This window comes from Haliaeetus leucocephalus, unplaced genomic scaffold (genome assembly GCF_000737465.1).
Source record: "Haliaeetus leucocephalus isolate CR32 unplaced genomic scaffold, Haliaeetus_leucocephalus-4.0 Scaffold858, whole genome shotgun sequence".
Classification (NCBI taxonomy): domain Eukaryota; kingdom Metazoa; phylum Chordata; class Aves; order Accipitriformes; family Accipitridae; genus Haliaeetus; species Haliaeetus leucocephalus.
This window is the reverse complement of record NW_010973294.1, coordinates 3,112,948-3,137,862: the sequence shown is the minus strand read 5'-3', so window position 1 is coordinate 3,137,862 and position 24,915 is coordinate 3,112,948. Positions and strand designations below refer to the sequence as shown.

At 39.8% G+C, this 24,915-nt stretch overlaps 1 protein-coding gene across 6 annotated transcripts in view; it reads left to right on the top strand.

Annotated features, from left to right (window-relative positions):
- The first annotated feature begins 48 nt into the window (after nt 1–48).
- Nucleotides 49–24,915, top strand: part of UBXN2B (UBX domain protein 2B) — a 28,992-nt gene continuing 4,125 nt past the window's right edge. The window contains exons 1-9 of one of the 6 annotated variants that reach the window (XM_010582905.1): nt 49–171; nt 2,259–2,359; nt 7,573–7,644; nt 9,207–9,366; nt 10,950–11,027; nt 12,419–12,528; nt 12,992–13,129; nt 16,562–16,723; nt 22,703–23,132. In XM_010582905.1, the coding sequence (XP_010581207.1) occupies nt 49–171; nt 2,259–2,359; nt 7,573–7,644; nt 9,207–9,366; nt 10,950–11,027; nt 12,419–12,528; nt 12,992–13,129; nt 16,562–16,723; nt 22,703–22,868 (1,110 nt within the window). In that variant the 3' untranslated portion in view covers nt 22,869–23,132. Of the gene's footprint in view, nt 172–2,258; nt 2,360–7,572; nt 7,645–9,206; nt 9,367–10,949; nt 11,028–12,418; nt 12,529–12,991; nt 13,130–16,561; nt 16,724–18,642; nt 22,516–22,702; nt 23,136–24,915 lie in introns of those variants that run through there. The other 5 variants (XM_010582906.1, XM_010582910.1, XM_010582908.1 and 2 more) reach the window with 5 other exon arrangements.

The following is a 24,915-nucleotide window of genomic DNA, read 5'->3' as shown; positions in this document are numbered from 1 at the left end:
CCCCGCCCTGCCCCGCCCCTCGGCTGCCGCCGCCACCGCCTTCGGAAGATGGCGGACGGCGGGGCCGCTCCCGCGCAGCAGGAAGGGGAAGTGTCCGCGCCGGCCGGCGGCGGCCGGAGGGATCGGCAGCCCCGGAGCGTAGGCCGCCCGCCCAGCGCCCGGGATTTGCAGGTGAGCGGGTGGAGATGGGCGTCCCGCTCCCTCCGCGGGCCGGGCCGAGCGGGGCGGAGTGCCGCGTCCCCTCGGGGGCGCCCCCGGCCTTCCCCAGGCCGGCCCTGAGGGGAGCGGGCGCTGCGCGGCTCCCCCGCCCCGCTCGTTGCCTGTCGGGGCTGCCCCGGTGCAGCCAGGCAGGGCTGGGCCTCTGAGCAGGGGCTGTCGTCGTCTTCTCTTTCCTTTTTCCCCTCCTTTGGAGGCTCGGAAGGACGCCCCTGAAAGAGGACTAGGAAACGGTGGGTGGTCAGCTCTGCAGGGAACTGGGAGGGCTCTGCCGACACTTCAGTAGCTGGGTTTTAACTGTACTTCAAGTTATTTTGGCGCCATTGTATTTCCTGATTACTTGGTAGTAGTGTCCCTTCCCGCATGAAAACGTCAGTCTTCGCAAATGTGGTGTAAGACTAAGGACAAGATCTTTTCCCAGGTTTTACACGGGGGAAGTTGTGAGTGTACGATCACAAATGTAACTCGGCACAGGTACTTCAGCGCTGGATGGCAAACGCTTTTAGCAGTATCCCTTTTTTGTGTGTGACACTGAAACTGTATGAAGGTTCAAAATGTTGTAGCAACAAATTGATTGGAAAACAGGTGAAACTTTTAGTAACTGAAACTGCCCCTGTTTTATTTAATTGTACATACTTAGCAGAGAAAGATGGATATAGTTTTCTTTTTTTCCTCGTTACTATATGGGATCTTTGTAGATTTTTTGCTACTACATGTCACACTAATAAAATCTGTGTTAATACTTCTGATTCATAAGGTCCTTAGTTAGTCAACTGAAGCAGACAGGCATTTCGGGTAGATGATTATTGATAAAATGTTAAAAAACAAAGAATTACCCTCCTGGGTCAGAGTAGCTGACCATCCATCCATCCAGCTCGGTACTTGGTTTGTCGTGGCGCCATAAGAGATGCAGCATGAGGAAAGCACAGAAGCCTGGTAACCATGCCCTTTTACACTCCCTCAGCATCCCTCAGTCTTTGGATTAGGGGTGGTGCAGGGTAGATCTTTGCCTGTTCCTTTTAGTGTCTGCTTATGGATTTGTTGTCTATGACTTACCCCATCAGCTTTGCATAGCTGAAAGATACTTGCTTGTGTCCTCAAATAGAATGGAGGTCTTCAGTGCTTTTCTTGAGCTGTCTTGTTACTCAGTTTAATTTTCTTAATGGGTATATAATTCCTCAGATGGTATTTTTCCCATGCAAAAAATGCCTCACAATAATATGGGATTAATATCCTGTGTTCATAGCATTGTGTTTTGAAGGGCAGATGATGTTTCATTTTATTTGAATGTGTATTTCTTCTACATAAAACTGTAATGAAATTGTAGCCTAGTACCTATTCTGGTGTGTATGGTAAAAATATTAATATCAATTGCATAGTGTGAGCAAAATGGTTTGGGGTTGAAATTAAGGATGATTTGACAAACAGACTATTATTCAGGACAAAAGTGAGATTGCTAAAAATGACATGTTAGATGTGCCTAAAAATGAACTTGCCAGTGATAACGGCAGCATCTGGGGAGCCTTTGGGAAAAACTTTTTTTTTTAAGTATTTGCAACCATGTCTTGAGTTCAAGCCAGAAAGACTGGATTGGTTCTTAATTCCAGTACAAGCTTATTTGAGTTGTGCTTTTTCCATTTCTGTGTAAAATATTTGTAAAATTTATTATTGTTTCCTAGTCTTATCAGAGTTACCTAGCAACTTTATTTCAACTTGTTAACATTAATAAGATGATGCTTAATATATACATGTGTATATTTTCTTGTGATTCTGAATCTAATGCAGGCTGAATGTACTCTGCTGCCATTTGGTTCACACTGCTTCACTAGCTACAAGTTCCAAGTCACAATGGCATTAAGCATCGTGGGTTTTTTTTCATAAAGCAGAAAGGAAGTTGAATTTAGAGAAGTAGTTGGGATTTCTCATGTTGATGTTTCTAATTTTCTGGTGATGTGTGCATTTTCCATTAGCTTTTGTCTTATTTCTGTTCTACATGCAGTTCTAGAGTTATAGACTTCTAAAAAGAGCTCTGTTTCCTACAGTTGGCCTTGGCAGAGTTATATGAAGATGAAGCTAAAAGGCAGTCGTTGTGTTCTGACAAACCAACAACTACAAAGATCAGTAACACAAAAGTATCACACAGGTAAGACATCCTTTGTACTTCTGAAATGTGTTGAATAGGTACTGTATTAGCTCACAAAAATTTGTCGTGCTTGCTTGATCTCCTCCTTGTATAAAAAGCAATCTACAGCAGTTCATAATCCAGAATTGTGAATTCCTGTAATAATGCATAGTCTGTGTCTTCTCAGAATGCTTTTTAAATTGTATTTATTTAGGAGCCTTTGTGCTGTATGGTATTCCAAAATTCTTTGTCGTGGTTTAACCCCAGCCAGCAACTAAGCACCATGCAGCCGCTCCCTCACTCCCCGCCACCCAGTGGGATGGGGGAGAAAATCGGGAAAAGAAGTAAAACCTGCAGGTTGAGATAAGAACGGTTTAATAGAGAAGAAGAAACTAATAATGATAACACTAATAAAATGACAGCAGTAATAATAAAAGGATTGGAATATACAAATTATGCACAGCGCAATTGCTCACTACCCACCCGCCAATTGATGCCCAGTTAGTCCCCAAGCGGCGATCCCTCCAGCCCCTGCTCCCCCCAGTTTATATACTAGATGTGACATCACATGGTATGGAATACCCAGTTGGCCAGTTTGGGTCAGCTGCCCTGGCTGTGTGCCTTCCCAACTTCTTGTGTCCCTCCGATTTCTCGCTGGCTGGGCATCAGAAGCTGAAAAATCCTTGACTTAGTCTGAACACTACTTAGCAACAACTGAAAACATCAGTGTGTTATTAACATTCTTCTCATACTGAACTCAAAACATAGCACTGTACCAGCTACTAGGAAGACAATTAACTCTATCCCAGCTGAAACCAGGACACTCTTTAAACCCACTTCAGGTAAGATATGATTCAGATGCTATAAGTGAAATGCAGTGTTGCTCTTTGTTTACACAGACAGAATTTGGAATTTTGCTGTATCAGAAAAATACTGCAGTTCTTTGCTTCTTCAAAATTCAGCAAATCAGTAGTTTGTGTGAAACTTGACAAGTGAGCTGCTTTGAGTGTTGTACTTACGTCAGTACCTGATGAGACAAATATTAATTTGAAAAATTATTAGTAAGTTCATTAGGAGGCTCCTATGGGGTGAGAGAAATAAGAAGGGCTTCTTATTGAATTTGTCTGGGTTTGGCAGGTGGAAGGAAAGACATGTATGTACGTATATATCCAACTTTTGCTGGCCTGCAGTGTTTGCATTTCACTTAGCATTTGAAGATTCATTATTAATTTTTAATTTTTAATTTAAATTGTTTTTAATTTTTATTTAAATTGTTTTTAAAGAAGAGAAGTCTTTAAATCATTACTGTCAGGGATGCCATAACAAGTCCTGTATTTGGCTTGTCTTTTAATCATTGCTGCCAATATGGATCTCTGTTTAAAGGAGGTTAAGCAGCAGAAAAGATCTTAGTCACCAGAGCCATGCTTGAAGTGTATCTGCAAATGCAGATCTTCAGGAAGAGGGATTTTAGCACACTATGTGACACTTGAAAAATAATAGCTTTTTTGGTGAGGTTTTTTGTTTTGGTGAAACCACTTAAGTTGACTAATTGGCTACACAGAACACAGTTTATAAACAAATAAAGCGAACACCTCAATTTACCAATACATACCATGAAGTTACCGTTTTCCACTCCAACTGAAGGAAAAACTGCAATACAGTATCTCAAATACTTCAGTGTGATAGCTGTTGGCAAACACTTGCTCTTTGCTGGCAATCATACTGGAATCTGTCTGAGAAAGAAGGGATGGCTGCTATTTGCATGGTATCCAAAATGAGATTTTTCTTTAAGTAGACTTCAGTTTGCTCTCAGATGAGCAGTGTATTAATTACAAGGAAACATAGTGCTGCTCTTGAAGTCACCTACTCGGCTTGCCTTTCACAAGTGCAGGTATAGAATTACAGGATGGTTTGGGTTGGAAGGGACCTTAAAGATCATCTAGTTCCACCCCCCTGCCATGGGCAGAGGCATCTTCCACTAGACCAGGTTGCTCAAAGCCCCATCCAACCTGGCCTGGAACACTTCCAGGGATGGGGCATCCACAAGCTCTCTGGGCAACCTGTTCCAGTGCCTCACCACGCTCACAGTAAAGAATTTCTTCCTTACATCTAATCTACATCTACCCTCTTTCAGTTTAAAGCCATTACCCCTTGTCCCATCACTACATGCCCTTGTAAAAAGTCCCTCTCCAGCTTTCTTGTAGGCCCCTTTAGGTACTGGAAGGCTGCTATAAGGTGTCCCCGGAGCCTTCTCTTCTCCAGCCTGAACAACCCCAACTCTCTCAGCCTGTCTTCACAGCAGAGGTGTTCCAGCCCTCTGATCATCTTTGTGGCCCTCCTCTGGACTCACTCTAACAGGTCCCTGTCCTTCTTCTGTTGGGGGCACCAGAGCTGAACGCAGTACTCCAGGTGGGGTCTCACCAGAGCAGAGTAGACGGGCAGAATCACCTCCCTTGACCTGCTGGTCACGCTTCTTTTGATGCAGCCCAGGATACGGTTGGCTTTCTGGGCTGTGAGTGCACATTGCCAGCTCATGTTTAGCTTCTTGTCAACTAATATCCCCAAGTCCTTCTCCTCAGGGCTGCTCTCAATCCATTCTCCTCCCAGCCTGTATTTGTGCTTGGGATTGCCCCGACCCATGTGCAGGACCTTGCCCTTGGCCTTGTTGAACTTCATGAGGTTCACACAGGCCCACCTCTCAAGCCTGTCAAGGTCCCTCTGGATGGCATCGCTTCCCTCCAGCACGTTGTCCGCACCACGGAGCTTGGTGTCATCAGCAAACTTGCTGAGGGTGCACTCAATCCCACTGGCCATGTCGCCAACACAGATGTTAAACAGCGCCGGTCCCAATACTGACCCCTGAGGAATGCCACTCGTCACTGCTTTCCATTTGGACATCGAGCCGTTGACCGCAACTCTTTGAGTGCGACCATCCAGCCAATTCCTTATCCACCGAGTGGTCCGTCTGTCAAATCTGTATCTCTCCAATTTAGACATAAGGATGTCATGTGGGACAGTGTCACATGCTTTGCAGAAGTCCAGGCAGATGACATCAGTTGCTCTTCCCTTATCCAGCAGTGCTGTAACCCTGTCATAGAAGGCCACCAAATTTGTTAGGCAGGATTTGCCCTTAGTGAAACCAAGTAACCTCCTTATTTTCCATCTTGCTGGGCACAGAGGTGAGACTGGCTGGCCTGTAGTTTCCTGGGTCTTCCTTTTTTCCCTTTTTAAAAATGGGGGTTATGTTTCCCCTTTTCCACTCAGTGGGAACTTCACTGGACTGCCACAACTTCTCAAACATGATGGATAGTGGCTTAGCCGCTTCATTCGCCAGTTCCTTCAGGACCTGCAGATGCATCTCATCAGGTCCCATGGACTTGTGCACCTTCAGGTTCCTTAGATGGTCTTGAACCAGATCTACTCCTACAGTGGGCAGGTCTTCATTCTCCCAGTCCCTGGCTTTGCCTTCTGCGTCTTGGGTGGTATGGTTGGAGCATGTGCCGGTGAAGACTGAGGCAAAAAAGTCTTTGAGTACCTCAGCCGCCTTCATGTCCCAGGTGACCAGGTCTCCCATTTCCTTCTGGAGAGAGACCGTGTTTTCCTTAGTCTTCCTTTTATCACCGATGTACCTATTGAAACTTTTCTTGTTGCCCTTGACATCCCTGGCCAGATTTCATTCTATCAGGGCTTTAGTTTTTCTATCTTGATCCTTGGCTGCTCGGACAATTTCTCTGTGTTTCTCCCAGGCTACTTGTCCTTGCTTCCACCCTCTGTAGGCTTCCTGTTTGTGTTTGAGTTTGTCCAGGAGCTCCTTGTTCATCCACGCATGCCTCCTGGCATTTTTGCCTGACATCCTCTTCGTTGGGATGCATCGCTCCTGATCTTGGAGGAGGTGATCCTTGGATATTAACTAGCTTTCTTGGGCCCGTTTTCCCTCCAGGGCTTTATCCCATGGTACTCTACCAAGCAGATCCCCAAGAGGCCAAAGTCTGCTCTCCTGAAGTCCAGGGTAGTGAGCTTGCTGTGCACCCTCCTCTCTGCCCTAAGGAGCTTGAAAGAATGTATAGAAGAATGTCTCTGGGCTCTGTTGGAATAAATGCCATATTATATATGCTGTCATGTTGTGTAAGCTCCTTTAAGAAACTTGAGACTTTTGGCACAAAAATACAAGCCCCACAAAACAGACTACGTCCCAAAGGAAGAAAATAGAAGAGATTAAAGCATTTGTAGTGCCTTGTGACCTAAGTCCATAACAATACATTTTTTTCTGAGAAAGTAATAAGCAGATCCTTCACTGGGATATAGAATTACATTGTTTTATCAACACTGATACTTAAAAAAGTGATGGCCTTCTCTGCTACACTTTGATTTCAAAGGTATAGTAATCAGACAAATTGCCTAAATCTGAACTGGTGATCTGCCATTATTCATATAGCAGATTGTATGCATGTTCTTATCCCATGGTAGTCAGCTACCTCATAATCATCTTGCATTAATGAATTTTATCATCAAGTATTACAGGATAAGAGTATACATCTGTACAGCTTTTTGTGGCATTTTGCAAGCTAACAACACTAGCTTGTCTTGAGGTAGCTTATTGATCTGTCCCTATTGTAAAACAGAATCTGATTCTGCATTTTAATAATACTTTGAAAGTCTTTGCAACATTGTCATTCAACATATACTTAAAATTATGTAAAATAGAACTGAGAACTACTGCTATTTAGTTTTTAGGGTCCTCGTAGACAGGGACTCCAGGGCATCAAGGAAAGCCAATGTTGACTTCACTAGGGAACTTACCTTTTGACAAAACCAGCTAAAATGTGGAAAGAATTTGAAGTGTAATTAAGTCTGGTAAGCTGGATTCTGAAACAGCTGTTAAGCTTGCATATTAGCTGTGTTATCTGTGGGACCACCAGTGGCATTAAGCAGAATTCTGCATAACCTATGCTAGAATAGAATAGTTCAGTCGGAAGGGACCTACAATGATCATCTAGTCCAACTGCTACTGCAAAATGACTCTGCCATACATGTGCCCTTTTCTGCTTATTCACTGAGAAGCATACATGGCTATGTACTTTGGCAAAAAAAAAGTATGGTGAGAACAAAAAAACCCCAACAGCTTGATATCCTTAGTTTTTGAAAAAGAAGTAGTTTCAGAAGTTAGATATAAAGTATTTAGTGAAGTGTATGTACCAGTCATCTTCAAACGTTTTCTTTTATTCTCTTGGCAGTCTTAAAATTGATTCTCTTAGAAGGTTGAGAAAACCAGAGAGAAGCATGAGCGATGACAAAGAAAACCAAAGGTATTTTTAAAACAAACAAACAAATCATTTAACAATTGTGAAAGTAACTGGGTTTTTTGTGACGTTCACACTTTGCTCTCCCCTGTTTTTCAAAATGCCTGTGAGCTAAGTCTATCCTGCAAAGAGCAAGTAACTACAGAGACGCTATGTGACTTGTTATAGTGTTAGATGTACACTGCTGTACTAAAACTATATTTAGTGGAATCTGGCTGTAGTGATCTAGGACCTGTAGATGCCTTAACATGTAACTGTATGAATGTAAAGGTTGTAACTTATGTTTGGACTCAAAAGCTTTTTTGACTTTTCTCAAATATCCTGAATTGTTCTGTGTATCCATTACTCAAATATTTGAGTACTTCCTTTCTTTCTTGAATACTAATTCTTATGAGAATTCTTGTTTTATCTCCTTACCACTATCATTCTTTTAAATCTAATAATTAAAGATTTTTCCATATAAATGGCAAGTGGGTTAATAAATACAGATTTACATACAAAGGAGAGATGATACTAAGGGATTTACAGTTATGTGACATCATAAAAGCAGTATGATTGTACAGCACCTTCATACCCACTACTGTTTTGGAGTAATTGTAATATATGGTAAGATCAACAGCATTTTGAAGTCATTCGCCTGATAGACAGTTTCATGTGGATTAAATGATTTGCCTTGCCCCAAGTGGTTAAGTGAAAAAGTTCAGGAAAGTAGAAAGCACTTATTTTATCAGTTTTTAATGCTTCTTGTAATCAAGGACAAAATACTCAGGTTTGCCAGGTTTTGTATTTATATACAGATTTTTTTACAGGATCTATTCTGTTGGTGTTTAGAGATTTATAGCACCTTTCTCAAGATAATCCTCAAGAAATATTTTGATTTTCATAATCAGATACAGTTTTCAGCAGAATTATTTGTGGTTTAACCTTTCATCTTCAAGAGCTAGAAACGGGGCTGTGTTGAAGAAAAAGAACACAAATTAGTTTTCACAGCAGTTTCTGCAGATTTTAAAATGCCTTGAAACATTAATTAAATTTATTAAAAACTTTCCATTTCTGATATTGGCAGGAATGGAAGTACACTACTTCTGTAAATTAAAAGATCAAATGGTGGCACTGTTCAGGTTTTCCAACAACAGTTTTACACTTGTTCTGCCAAGGTGGTGTTAGTTGTGAATCTGTATTCTAACCAGCCCAGGCACGATCCCATGCATGGCACACCCCGAGGAACTTGGTCTTTCTGGGAGCAGGTGGCATCCACATAAGATGAGGTATACAAAGCCATGGCTGCATCAGGACTGTGTTCACTTAAACATATGACCTTGGCACCTAACCTCTGGGGTCTGTTCCAGAAGGCATCTTGGTAGTTTTGTTAGTGAAATGTCTTTGGAGTAGTGTTGCTTGGATTGCTGGGAAGGTCAGAACCAAGTGGAACATTTCTGTGATCTGAATGAAGAGGTCTTGTGCCAAACTTGGCTCTTTATTTGTTAATATTTTTTCTTTTGATGAGAAGAGGAAAATGATAATTGTCATTTAAAGCATTGTTGCTTATGAACATTACTATTCTAAAGATTTTATTCAGGTGACTCAGAATACAGAGGATTACAGATTTCTGGGGCTTCTAATAATCCAAGTAAAATTGTTGCTGAACTCTTCAAGGAAGCAAAAGAACATGGAGCTGTCCCGTTAGATGAAGCCTCAAGAGCATCTGGTGACTTAAGTAAAGCTAAGGTAAAAGTTAAACGATACTTTGATCTCTATTTACATTAGTCTCTCTGAAACTTATATAACCACATGAGAGTGAATACACCTTTTTGTGGTTTGCGAATAACAGAGGATTTGATCAACACTGTTGTGTGTTATCTGTGCTCAGACAGTTTGCTCTAGAAAATAAAGTGGGGAGGAGCCACACAATTTCAGGGGAAGTCATTAGAATTCAACCTGAAATGGAATTGCTTGCTTTATTTTTAATTAAAATTTCTTAAAAAAACCCAAAAAAACAAACCTGCAGTTGCATCCCCAAAATCTCTTACCCGCTGAATTACTACTGGAGGGTAGTGGTCAAAGGCTCAATGTATCAATGGAGATCTGTGACAAGAGGTGTCCCTCAGGGGTCCATACTGGGACCAGTACTGTTTAATATCTTCATCAATGACATAGACAGTGGGATCGAGTGCACCCTCAGCAAGTTTGCAGATGACACCAAGCTGAGTGGTATGGTTGACATGCCTGATGGTCGGGATGCCATCCAGAGGGACCTGGACAAGCTGAGGAATTGGGCCCGTGTGAATCTCATGAGGTTCAGCAAGGCCAAGTGCAAGGTCCTGCACATGGGTCAGGGCAACCCCCGGTATCAATACAGGCTGGGGGATGCAGGGATTGAGAGCGGCCCTGTGGAGAGGGACTTGGGGGTAATGGTGGATGCAGAACTGGACATGAGCCAACAAGGTGCACTCACAGCCCAGCAAGCCAACCGTATCCTGGGCTGTATCAAAAGAAACGTGGCCAGCAGATCAAGGGAGGTGATTCTGCCCCTCTACTCTGCTCTGGTGAGACCCCACCTGGAGTGCTGTGTCCAGCTCTGGAGTCCTCAGCACAGGAAAGACATGGACCTGTTGGAGCGGGTCCAGAGGAGGTCCTCAAAAATGATCAGAGGAATGGAACACCTCTCCTGTGAGGGCGGGCTGAGAGAGTTGGGGTTGTTCAGCCTGGAGAAGAGGAGGCTCTGGGGAGACCTTACTGCAGCCTCTCAGTACTTAAAGGTGGCTCATAAGGAAGATGGGGACAAACTTTTAAGCAGGGCCTGTAGTGATGGGACAAGGGGTAGTGGGTTTAAAGTAAAAGAGGGTAGATTCAAACTACATATAAGGAAGACATTTTTTATGATGAGGGTGGTGAAACAGTGGAACGGGTTGCCCAGAGAGGTGGTAGATGCCCCATCCTTGGAAACATTCAAGGTCAGGTTGTACAGGGTCCTGATCAACTTGTTCTAGTTGAAGATGTCCCTGCTCATTGCAGGGGGGGTTGGACTAGTTGACCTTGAAAGGTCCCTTCCAACCCAAACTGTTCTATGATTCTAATGTTTGAAAAAGTGTACAGATTAGAAACTGAAATGCATCACTTAAGACCTGCTTAGCCTGATTATGGTTACTAGGTATAATTTTCCACTTAGAAAATATACAAGTTAGAACAGTGAATTTGCTTTTTATCACAGAAGCAAGCTTGCTGATGCTTTTATTTGCACCTAGGTAAGAATTTTAATAAACTGTTTCAGATATTTATTTCAATAAGCTTGTCTATGTATTTTTTTCCAGTCATTTTCTGGTGGTGGATATAGATTGGGTGACTCATCACAAAAGCACTCTGAATATATATATGGAGAAAATCAGGATGTAAGTAAAATTCTGAATAGCAGGAAACAGAATCTCCAAGAGATACCTGCTTAATCATGTTTACAGCTTGAAATGCCAGTATTACTGTAACGATGTCTATGAGGAAAAACTAATATCTAAATATTAGGTATGTGTTAAGTAGAAATTGTTAAAGTAAAAGTGTCCACAGAGGACAGACGTTCGTTGCGTACCCCTAAGGCCTCCATTATGGAATTTTCTGATGTAAATTAGTTTTAAATTCTTAGCAGACATTCCTTTCAGTTACTTTCCTCCAGCTGTTGTTCTGCATTCTCTTAGCTATGCTAACATTTTAATCCTCTTAGGTTAGGAATTGTTTCTTGTTGTGGCTTGCAAAGTAGCCAGTCTCAAACTGGAGGGCATGGGTATATTCTAGGAATGGTGAAGCAGCAGGTTAGAGGCCTTTTGAAAATTGTCTGGCCTTTCTTTCCTCTCACTTAAAAAGCAGGAAGTGAGGGAGAGGCCGAGGAAAAAGAAAGTTCTCTACACTTTGCCACTTGTGTGAATGGCTAGAGCAAATGTTAAGCTTATCTAAAATAAAACCGAGAAATGAGTGAGGCCAAAGGATGTGGTTCAGGCTGGGGGGTGCTATCACATCACACCAGGAGCTGCTACCTTCTACCCTCTTAAGTAATCCTTCTACCCTCTAAGTAACAGCCAGTTGTACTGAGCCAGAAGCCTGTTGCAGTGGGGTTACCATGACTGGGGGAAGGGATAGTTTTCTAAGGGAAGGCCAGTTTTACTGGCTAGGGAAGCCTGGTTGTGCTGGACTGCAAGGCAGTTGCAGGGAAGAGAGGTGCAGGCTCTGAAGGTGAAAGGCTCTGGCTGAACATACAGGCACGCAGCAAAATAAGAAAGGAGCGAAGGAGGCTAGTTTCCAGGATTCTCAGCATTTGAACTGAATGGAGCTAGTATTAACTTTACTGGAGCACAGTATGTAATAATTTGAGGAAAGAGTAGTTTTCACTGTAACTGATGTATCAGCAGTAATTTGTAATTTTATAGATTTATTTCTTAATTTATCAACAATAAATGTTTACTGGTTTTGAAAGTAATTGGAACACTGTGAAGATCACTACACAGTCACTGTATTATCTGTTGTGTCATGGATAGCAGTTTAAGAGATTCTTTTTCCCCAAGTGTAAAAGTGGTCTTGAAGTAGATAGTAGTCTATAACTATTGTTTGCTTTTTTTAAAGGATTCTAACAATGATAATTAGAGTGCAGTGCTCTTGTCATTTGCATTCTTGTTTGTGGTCTGGTACAAACTCTTTTAAGTATAGATCAAAAATTGTGTAACTAATCTGTATGAAATTGAAATACCTTATTTGTCTATCTTCACTTGTTTTTTATTTTGCTGTTTTTACTTCATAGGTTCAAATTTTGCTGAAACTGTGGAGGAATGGCTTCAGTTTAGATGATGGGGAGTTGAGATCCTATTCAGACCCAACAAATGCTCAGTTTCTTGAGTCTGTTAAAAGAGGGTAAGTTAGAATGGCAACTTTTTTGAGGTATGTCTTTCAAGTGAAGTGAAGAAAAATGCTTTCTCCGCATGTTTATAATGATTAAAAGCTCCAGGCTTCTCCTCTGCCTGCACCTATAAAATATATTCTGTATTTGTCATCATGCATAGGGCATTTAAAAATTTTTGGTTCCTTTTGGTGGTTTAACTCCGAATGTTACTTGTTACAGGCAGCTTTTAGTTTCACATGTTTTGTTAGCTCATTCTAGGTTTTGACTATCAGTATGTTTTAGGTTTTGACTGTCAGCTCACTGGTTTTTTTTCTTTCTTTAGGATGAAATCAGTTCATAAAACAATTGGATGTCTATGACTGTTAAAGTAAACATACTAATAGTATCAACTCATATTGTACTGTGTAAGGTTTTTGTGTAATTTTGTATTGCAGTTCAGAATGTAATTGGGAAACTTTTCTTTTTGTAATTAAGGGAAATTCCTGTGGAACTGCAGCGACTTGTTCATGGTGGGCAGGTTAATTTGGATATGGAAGACCACCAAGAACAGGAATATGTGAAGCCTAGACTGCGATTCAAAGCTTTCAGTGGTGAAGGGCAAAAACTTGGAAGGTAAATGTCATGGTTTAACCCCAGCCAGCAACTAAGCACCACACAGCCGCTCTATCATTCCCCCTCCTCAACTGGGCAGGGGAGAGAAAAATATAACAAAAGACTCATGGGTTGAGATAAGGACAGGGAGAGATCACTCAACCAATTACCATCACAGGCAAAACAGACTCAGCTTGGGGAAAATTAATTTAATTTATTGCCAATCAAACCAGGGTAGGATAATGAGAAATAAAACCAAATCTTAAAACACCTTCCCCCCACCTCTCCCTTCTTCCTGGGCACAGCTTCACTCCCCAATTCTCTACCTATCCCCCGCCACCCCGTGGCGCAGGGGGACAGGGAATGGGGGTTACAGTCCGTTCATCACATGTTGTCTCTGCTGCTCCTTCCTCCTCAGGGGCAGGACTCCTCACACTCTTCCCCTGCTCCAGCGTGGGGTCCCTCCCACAGGAGACAGTCCTCCATGAACTTCTCTAATGTGGGTCCTTCCCACGGGCTGCAGTTCTTCACGAACTGCTCCAGCGTTGGGTCCCTTCCACAGGTTGCGGTCCTTCAGGCGCAGACTGCTCCAGCGTGGGTCCCCCACAGGATCATGAGTCCTGCCAGAAAACCTGCTCCAGTGTGGGCTCCTCTCTTCATGGGTCCGCAGGTCCTGCCAGGAGCCTGCTCCGTTGTGGAGTCCTCCATGGGCTGCAGGTGGATATCTGCTCCACCGTGGACTTCCGTGGGCTGCAGGGGGACAACCTGCCTCACCATGGTCTTCCCCATGGGCTGCAGGGGAATCTCTGCTCCGGCGCCTGGAGCATCTCCTCCCCCTCCTTCACTGATCTTGGGGTCTGCAGGGTTGTTGCTCTCACATGTTCTCACTCCTCTCTCTGGCTGCAGTTTCTCTTGCACAGCAACTTTTTTCCCTCCTTAAATATGTTAGCCCAGAGGCTGTCGCTATCGCTGATGGGCTCGGCCTTGGCCAACAACGGGTCTGTCTTGGAGCTGACTGTCATTTGCTCTGTCGGACATAGGGGAAGCTCCTAGCAGCTTCTCACAGAAGTTACCCCTGTAGCCCCCCCTGCCACTACCAAAACCTTGCCATGCAAGTCCAATACAGTAAAAAACGCTAGGTTTTCTGTTCTGTGTTTATATCTATTTCAAAAGCTGGATTTAATCAATTAAGAGACTGTTGGAGAAACTAATCTGATGACAAAAGCAAGATAAACTTATTCTGTGCCACAAGTCTCACCCCTGATTTCAGAGTCACCAGTAATCATGAAAGTTTATATATAATCTTAAAAAAAGTTAAGTCTTAGTCCTCTGTTGAAACTGCTCATAGATTTGCTAGCTGCTTTGTGCTTTGTTGTGACTATGAGATTTCTCTGCCTGTTCTTGCACATAATTTTGCCTATAATTTTTTTTTAATTCAGCTGTGTTTAAAACAGGAGCAAAGGAGGCCAAAAGGTGATTAATACTTTACAAACTTCATGAGAAAATCTCTGGATAGAGGAAGCAGACCCAAATAAATTGTTCCTCGTTTAGCGAGGAACAGACAGAACTTGGTTATAATGTGGTATTGGCCAGTAAGGATACACTCTGCTCTGGCTTAGCTGCAGTACATGTTGTCTTTTATTGCTGGGATCATCACAAAGGGAATAGGAGATGCTATTGCAGCAATATGGCTGATGCCTGACTTAATGCGGATGGGAAGTATTTTTGTATGGGGGTAACTCCCATATATTTTTTCTGGAATGAAGCAGCAGAAATACTGTCCTGAAATACAGCCTTGTTAACAGTCACTCATTGTAAGTTATACAAGGCAAGTCTGTTAGCTTTAAGAAAGAGAAATAATTTGATAAACTAACTTTTTTAGTTTGATCAAAATAAATGAGCAATAAGTTGTATCAAAATCTCTTAACTTCTACTAGGATTTGATTAAAACTTCAAATGATGCTGCAAAAATCTATAGTAGGAGCTGTTTTTTAAAAGCAAACCACCAGAGAAATTCCACATGCTCCCCTAGATGAAATAATACTGCAAAGCCTGGATTGTGGGAGAGGAGAGGCTCAACTTTTAACCTCTGATTGGAAGCCCTCACTTCCTTCAATTCTAGTGTCATCTCCAACTACAATATAAAGTTCATATATGTATTAAAAAAAATTAAAAAAGAAATATAGTGATTTCAGAAACTTTACACCTGGTTCTGTTTCATTTGCTGTCCTGGTGCAAGGGTAGGCTGATACTGTTAGTGTAGAATTCAATTGAACTGATGCATAATGTGCCAAAATTCATTCCTGTGACTGAACATCTCAGACTGCTTTGTCCAAAAGTGCATAATCTCTGTTCACCTTAAGTTGGTCAGTAAGAGTTAACAGTATTGTGACCTCAACTCTGCCAATCATCAACTTTTTCACATAACAATTACAGGCTTATAGCATCTTTTTCGGCTGACTTGATATTAGCTGTTGAATTGTAAATACTTCTAGGTTTCTGTTCATGTTTGCATTTATTCATGTAATATTTTTGGTTGCCAGAAGTATTGCTGGTATGCTTCTGCAAGTAATTTAATTCAATAAATGATTCTTAACTGTTTCTAATCTGTATTTCATCTTTTTAAAAATGAGGAAGTGTGCTCAGTAAAACTGAGAAGGTGGTAAGCTCTGGTAGGGGTGACATAGGGAACAATTGTATATAATAACTTCTTCACCTGAGCACTTGCTCAGATTATTAAAGAGAAGAGGTGGGGAAGAGAGGAGGTTCTGTATATAAGAAAATGTGCATACCTGTTGTGTAGTGTATTTGTTTGGTTTGGTAGCTTATGAAGTTTCAGGTATGTAAGCAATGAAAGGAGCAGCCAAATTATTATCTCCTATCAGATTTATATTATTTTTATACTAAATGTAAAAAATTCCATGCTTACTATGTGATGATACCAATTACCTGTTAATATAATTTATGCTCTAAAAGGGTGGGGGATGCCCAGAATCATAAAGTAGTACTTCTGAAAGCAATTACTAAAGCAGTTTGGGTCAGTTTAGTGCACTATAGTTGTGCATGATTATTTTTTTATATAGTCCAGGAGGTATGATATCTAAATCTTAGTATCAAAGACTGTCATTTCATGCTCTGTAAGCATAAACAAAGATAGTTCTGTTTGTACTTGATTACCTATTTAAAATCATGCAAATGTAATGATATGTGTAGTTATGAGAGAAATAAATATGAAATATTGCAATCATTGAGAAGAAACTAAAGGATTATTTGTGTGTCTGTTAGAAAACCTGTGTTTATACTTAGTTCAGATAACTTTGAGAGGATTTTCGTTGCTCATTTGTACTAGCTATATATGGTAGTCATTCAGTGAAAAAGACAACTGAAACATCGCTCAGTTCTGGTTTGACTCCATTAGTAACATCTGGTTTGGTTTTTTTTTCAATCCTTTAGCCTTACACCTGAAATAGTCAGCACACCTTCTTCACCAGAGGAGGAGGAGAAATCCATTCTCACTGCACCTGTTTTGATCGATGATTCCATGCCAGCAACTAAAATTCAAATTAGATTAGCAGATGGAAGCCGATTAATACAAAGATTTAATCAAACACACAGGTAAATTGATTCTGCATCAATGCAGGTAACCATAACTATTTCAATAAGTTTGTGTTTTGTCACTAAATGAGTATCAGCAAGAGATGAAAAAGGGGAAAATACAGCTCAACTGAAATATATAGCTCAGTGTCATTTTCATAACACAGATGTACTGATAAATTGACTGTCAAAGGAAAATTCTGTTCATGGAAACACAAGATATTTGATAACTGTGAAGTCACAAACTTTTATGACCGATTATGTCCTGTGATTTGTAAAGATACAGTAACAGCCACAACTGTTCTTAGGGTGACTGAAATCTGGACAACCTTGCTATGTAGTCATCCCAACCCTGGGCCCTTCTTGGGAGGAGCATGTGGCTGACTTGGATGACACTGTGAAGGCACTTTATTGCAAGGTGTCTATTTTTTTAGATCTGTTAGTAGTTTGCTGATTAGAGCTTGCCATTAGTTTTATTGACATTGTCGGGGCATTGCCACAAATGGTCTTGGCCAACCCCATTTATTTGCCTAAGAGGTTGTGTTAGTGCAAGGTTCTGCAAAGCTCTGCTTTGCACTATGTGGCTGAGAGAACTTTGGGCAGAGGGCAGAGATTTGGGCAGTAGTTCCACCTATGCTTCACAGCAAGCATGGTTCAAGCCAGCCCTGATCTGGAATCTGCACCATAGTGTTAGAACACAGCTGAAACTGAGCCTGAATCCTGCCTTGGAGGTAGTCTTAGCATGGACCCAGTTCCATGTTAATATTGTTATATGGTGAGTTCACCTGTTTCCTTTTTTTCCTTCTGGCTCAGAATAAGGGCAGAGCCAATGTGCAGCTTTCTTCACCTGACAACATACACAGACCACAATGAGGCAATTTTAGCTGAGGTGCCAATAGGAAGGAAGATACAGCAATAATTTTTCATATTTTAGCAGACCTGATAATGTACACTGATAGTACAGGCCAGATCCTTTCTTCACAGCACCTGCTGGAGAAGTGACTTAGATAAACAGTAGGGCCTATTGAGAGCCTCTGTACCCATGATGGGTTTTCTTCTGTCTGCATGAAGGGGCAGAAGTGGTAAAGTTCCCAGTAACATCTGTAACCAAGGATGTGTTGACAGAAGCTTATTTTAATCATTATTAACTTTCTCTTGGATGTGAATCTGTTTAGTTATCCTTGCCATATGTATGATCAAAATCAGCTACTAAAGCACATTGCTTGTGTCATAAGCCTTGAAGACTGATAGAAAGTTGAAGTCCCTGCTTATTTGGCTACAGTAAATCTGCCTATTTAATCAGTTACAATAGATCTTTAAAGATTTATTCTCAGCTTACTGTCTTAGGAGAGAAACCTCAAATTTCAGGTTTTTATCTCTAAAATCTTATGCATTTTTCATCCATGTCTTATAAAACTAAATTATTCCTGTTATACTGTTGATGTGATTGTTTTATGAACTATTGTTCACAAGTTCAGTGCCAAGTGAAAGTAGGAGAAACCTCTTGTTGAAGTGCATTAATAACTCCCCTCTGCTTTCTTATCACTTTCACCATATATTTTAAGATTCTTCCTTCCATTAATAATTTAGGCTTTTTGCAATATACTAATTAATAGTGAAATTTTTGAGAGCTGGTGTTGAAATTACTTGACTTTCTGTGTTAAGTATCAGTTTGCAATATACTTCTATGTTACAAATTTTATTTCCGTTGAGAAAACAAGCAATATTCATTTTAATTTTTCAGGTTTTTTTCTGTAAGAAGAAAAAATTCTAGGCTACAACCATTAGTCAGCTGGATCAAATGGAAATGTAAAATCAATAGGACATATTAAATGGTTTAGTCTGTTAGAAGGTTTTGTGTTCTCTGATCATCTTAATGTTCAGAGATTTATGTCAAAATGGAATCATACACAGTTTTCATGTCCATATCCTTTCCACAGGATTAAGGATATTCGAGATTTCATTATCCAGTCCCGTCCAGCATTTGCAACAACTGATTTTGTTCTTGTGACTACCTTTCCAAATAAAGAGCTTACAGATGAAAGCCTGACACTACAAGAAGCAGATATACTTAACACTGTGATTCTTCAGCAATTAAAGTAATCTTACAGTTGTTGGTATGAAATAGGGACTGTGCTGTCTTGTCATACAATATGTTTCCAACAGATGAAAAAAAGGAAGGAGCAGTGTCTTTTTATTACCCCACTTCCATGGATCAGATTTTTGGGTTTCATGTCTTCCAGCTATAGCATATCTTGCTTTTTTGTTTGAATTTCTCAACATTGTTCAGCCTTTTTTCAGTGTTAAAATTAAGCTTCCCTATGTTAGTTTGTTTCAAACACATCTTGTACTAAATGTGAAATGAGGTATGACTTTATGACTCTTCATTATTTTAAGAGGGGTGAGGGGAGAAGCATTTGGGGACAGTATCTTTCATACAGTTGGTAAGATTTGCACTATGGAAATGTTTTATGCTGCATTGACAAACAGCCATTTGAAAACTTAGCCTGTAGGTTATGTTTACCTTCCAAGCTGTATTAATATTAAGGTGTTCTGTTTAATAGGTTGACAGATAATTAATGCCCTAATACAATTTTTGTATATTCTGTTTGTAGTGTTTCATGGTGCAGTATAATATTTATATTCTAGTTTTTATGTAATTTTCCCCGTATTGTTGCTCATATGAGTGAATCAGTTCAGGAGATGCAAATCTCAGCTATCACAGACTATAATAGGTTGTTGACATTTGTATTCCAGTTGTTCTACTTGTGGTGAAAATAAGTATGAAGTTTTTTCTTCTTGAAGCTAGAGAAATGGGAGAGACCACTGTCATCTGGAGAAATGCTGTGATTTAGATTTCATGAAAGTAGGCCTGTGGTCACTTTGAATCTGAATATGCAGTTGAACCCTGTGCAGCTACATGATTCTTCACATAAACAGTTACTTAAATAACCCCAAACAAAAAGACACAAAGATGCACAAACACAGAACTTGTTTATGCTGTCACTTGCATGCACAAAAGTAGACATGTTAATTGGTCGTGTATTTTTGACCTGGATTTCAGGTCTTTATATTTGGACTTTTGGCCAAAGGCATTTTGTAATATTCAATGGGGATTTGGTTGTGCAGCTTTCACTATACTTGTTTGGAAGCTGTATAGTTAAACCCCTTAATATTTGAAATTATATATTTTTTCAAATAACTTGGCCCTACGCTGCAGTATGCGGGTAGGAATCTTATGTTGTGGGCAAACTGGCTGCTGTGCTTTAGTATTATGCAGTTTTATAGTATTTGTGGCTTTATATCAGATGAGTGGATCACACTCTGAAGGAGGGTAAATGGGCTGTATCTCTTGTACCGATATATGTGTTAAAAATGCTGTTTTCACTGATTATTTTATTCTGAAAATATCAATATTTATTTATGCTAAGCTTATAATTGCTCAGTATATTTGATTAATCTTACATTTTTACCTCAAAGTAGATATTTGACTGAGTAAATTTTAAATGTGCAATTGTATTTGAAGTATTTGGTTTTGTAATCTGAATATCTGCATGATTTTAATCATAATTCATTTCACGTGCTACGTAATTAAAGTTTTAAGCTAAAAAGACCATAGGCAACACTTCTTGTTTTCTTCGCAATTTATGTTGTGATGAAGTGGTGGTTGTGTTGCATGCCAAATATTTAAGCCTAAATGGAAAGGAATGCATATATTACTATGCGTATATTTTATATACTAACACTTCTCTATATAAATGCAAGGGCAGAGTCAGTATCGTGATACCAATCTTGGGCAGTCTGTGGTTTGGGCATATTTCAGTTCAGATTATAGGTAAAGTTACATTGCTTATTACTTCTGAAGAACATTATTAATTAAACACTGATGTATGAAGAACAGTGGTTAACTAAATTGGGTTTTTTCCCTGCTGTCATACCAAAAACCACAACTGCATATTATCACAATCTCTTTGTTTCAAATAGTTGGTAAATTTTTGTGTTCAGTAGCAGCTGAGAGTAACTAGGGGTCCCAGTAGTTGACATTATTTTGTCAAGCACTAAGAAAATATATCAATGCTCGTGTTTAAATATTTCACTGCTTCTCAGTACTTTAAAACCTATAGAATCTTCTGTCTCATGATTTTATATCATACCTTTTATTAACATTAAGTTCTCACTCACGTAGCTAACATCTTGGCATTTTTGGCACAAAACAATTCTTTGACTACAGACCTATGTGGATACACAGTTAAGACTGGCTACAAGGGAGAAGGGAGACTGAAACAAGGGAGAAGGAACTTTGCAGAGGATGATGATCTTTCCCTCACAGCAAGGCTGCTGAGCTTCTTGGGAATTCCTCTTAGCTTCTGTGAAATACAGTTAATGATCCTGTCGCTCTTGTAGGCAGTTTGTGAAAGGCTCAGGCTTCACCTCTGCTTGTCTTTCCCAGAAATCCTTTATCACTCAGAGCCAAATAATGCAAAACTGAATGTTTTCTCTTAAGAAAATCTCTCTGGACCCGAATACTTGTGCTTTTGGGTTTTGGACACTACTCCCATCTTTGTAATCATTTATTCTCGATAAACACAATCAGGCTCATTAGTTTTTGGGGTTCTCTGTCTTTCAGCAGCACATTGGGACGTTTGTAAACATTCTGTTTTAATCAGACTACTGGACACACTTGTACAATTAGCATATATTAACAGCTGTCTCATGCTGTTCTCACTCTGGTGAAAATCTATCGAATATTAAATGAACCAAGGAAGAGCATGCAAGCACTCAGAGGTGGTATTACTAGCTCCCTGCTTAGCGCTTGCACTAAGCTAAAGCTCCTATGATCTTTAAATGATACTATTCTGTGCAGGGAGAATAAACAGAGATGTGCCTTCCCCTTGCTCATTCTGATTCAGCCTGACAGGCCTCAGCATAGGCATGTGCTGTTTGAGATGATGAGACAGTGAGCAGCAAGAGTTTGGAATAATAAATATTGAATTCATGGCATGCCAAAAGCAGTAAGCTTGTGGTATTTCTATGGGATGGATATAGTTGGAATGGGTTCTTGAAGAGATTAAAAGTAGGACTGGTACTACTTAGCTGCTTATCAATTATCTGAAAATAAGCTTTGAAAACCCAAAGATTAGTGCAATGATAAACAACAGGAAGTGGCAACTATGATGAACATTTAGTGAACTGTAGCAATCGGATCAATTGCATCCTTAATACAGCCAAATGTCAAGTTATGAATCTGGAACCAGCTGTGAAAGACACTAATAGCCTGGAAAGCACTGGCCCTGGAAAGAAGTTGGGTGACAGTTGGAAAACAGTGCAGCACAACTATTTACACCCCTTTGAGGTTTACAGAGTTGACTTTGTCACTGGGAGATTATTTTAATCCCTGTGTTGTTATTGGTGAGTTTGATACTGTTTATGGTGCTGGTCCTGCTTCTTAAGACTTTAGAGATGGGACCAAAAAAATCAATGGAAATGCTCGATTAAATATCTTATCTTAAAAAAGCTCAAAACAGGTAGCTTATCAGGAGGAAAACAGAGAGATGAGATGATTTAAAGTGGGCAGTTACTTCACAGAGGGCGAAAAAGTATTATAGGACTCTTTGGTAGAGAAAAGCATAACAAGAATTAGAAGCTTGTACAAAGCTGGAAACTCAGTTCAGGTTATTTTCAAAGTGAAATTAAATCATGTTTTTCAATAGTTGAACTACTGGAATGAACCAACCTTGAAAATCAACTTCTCTAACTTCTGTTTTTTGTTTAATTCTCACTGTTATGATGGCTTTCTGTAAGATTTGTTTTAATTAAATCAAATTTTGGGGGGTTTTGCTACTGAGACAAGTTAAAATAAGATGGTTTAGTTTTTGGAAAGCAATTTACTTTGCCTCTGTCCAGTCATACTTATAATTAATAAATTCTGCTGTATGTTTCATATTTAAAAGCTGGAAACATTACGTACCTCACTATACATCTTCAATATTTTCTTTACAGACATTCCAAAAAAAGTCTGCTGAACTTCAAAGAGATGATTAACAGAGCTCAGATTACAGATCAGAAGTCACCTTCTTACACTTCTTACTTGCAACTCTTCTCCTTTAGTAATGGTCCTGTTCTGACCATAATTGAAGAGCTCTCTGGCAGCACATCTGGATGTTAAAGGGGAGAAACTAAGTTTTAAAATTTTTTAATCTAAAACTGAGAAGTGGGGAGGGTATCTAGTTCTTTTCTGTTTGCTGGGAGCTGTCTGCTCTTGAGTTAAGTATGTGATCTACAAACTACATATTTGGGCTCTTTTTCTGGGGTATGAGAAGATAGATATGTTATTCCAAACTGCAATAAGGTGAACTGAGTGAGACATTCCTAACTGTGGCAATAACTCCCTAAATCTTTTTTTTTTTTTATTATGACAGAGCTACTATTTTACATTTATAAATCTACCTCAGTCCAAATTAATTTGGTGAGATGTTAGACCATTTAAATACTAATGAGCAAGTATTCCCAAATGGGAATACCCAGGAGTAATTTTCCCATATGATGTTTTTAGCTGAAGTTTGAATTGAAGGACTTACTTCTACAGGGCTGCAAAGCTGGTGTTTATTTCATGGAATTCTTAGTGTCTTACTAGGTGCTGATATAAAAATTTTGATTGTCTATTCTAGAATAAAAAAATAGAATTCATAGTGTTTACTAGCTCTATCTTAAAAATTACCAATTGATTGCATTTTGAGGACAAAATAAATTTTCTGATTTCCAAATTAAATTTTAATGAACTTTTTCATGGTAATAGCTGTCTAGTGTTTTGGACCAATGAAAGCCTCAGAACTTTAGTGCCTGCATTGTACAAACCCCAGACAAATGCTCCATTTCAGTGAACAGAATTCATTCCTGTTTATCTTGCAACTGTTCCTAATCAAGTTAAATTAAATCATCATTAATCAGATGTTCACAATGCAAATGTCCTTACAGTCTTTCATGCCAATTTATTTAATCCATTTTAAATTAGATTTCACAAATAAAAATCTCTGCCTGAATGTGAAAATGTAAGTGCTAGTTTTTTGGGAAGTTTGCAGTTAATAGAGAAGAACTTAGATGAGGTATTTATTTCTACTTGCATTTGAATTCCTCTTCTCTTGGCAAGCTGGTTCTTGTTAAAAGAAATAGAGAAATTTTCAATGGAGAAGACTTTGGCTCTGAATGTGGACTAGTGCTACCACTTTTTGTCCATGAATGAGTGCCCTGATACATGTGAATACTTGTTTCCACTTTTTTATTTATCACTTTTTTTATATTGGTTCTCTTGTTTTGAATATATCATGTGTGTGCTTTCAACTCTTTTAACTATAAAATTATATTCCTGCATATTTTTCTTAATGCAGTGCTACTTCCTATAGCAGTCCTCAAATCCTGTAGTCTAAAAGGAATCATTGAAAGCAAAAGAGGGAGCATGAGGCAGATGGTTATGTTAAAATGTTTTTCCACTAAAGAGCTCCTGCTCTTACTGTCTTATAATTATTTGGGTTTTCTAAGGAGTCTTCCTGAACACCATTTTTCCTGGAAACAGACACAGTTGGAGCTGCTTGGTAACCTTGGTCACCACTCAAAAAATTGTAAGCCGGGATTTGGTCTGTGTGAAAGGAGTGAATGCTTCATCTGGAGAGAACAGACAATTAGACCTTAAAAGGATCTGCTCAGAGGAAAAAAAGTGAACCTGAATCCTATCTTAAATCCCAACGCTGGGAAGGTTCAGATGTATCACTGAGTTATAGATGCATATTTAACATTTAGCTTTTCATCCCCAAAAAGGGAGAGTGGCTGCTCTAACTTGATTTTAGTTGTTTTGAAGGTGCGCTTCCCTCTGCTCTTTCTGAAAATGGTAAAAATAAACTTTGTGCAACTGGCTTGCAAGGAGAGAGCTAACTCTTCCTGCCCTGACTGTACTGCAAGCTGGTGTTAAGATAGAGGCTAAAAATCTACCTTGGTAGAATAAAAAATAAAACTCAAAGGCCTGGAAATATTCTAGGTTTCAGCTAGGCTTAAAAGATAGGTCTGGCATCAGTCACAACCCTTAATGGAGGACTAAGCCCTGTTATTAGGGATATGCCTTAAGGGAGATTCCCTGAACATTTCTGTCTTACTCGTTGTCCGTATGACAGGTGCGGTTAATGTACAAGGGAAAATTGGAAATGAAAGATTCTTTGCAATGT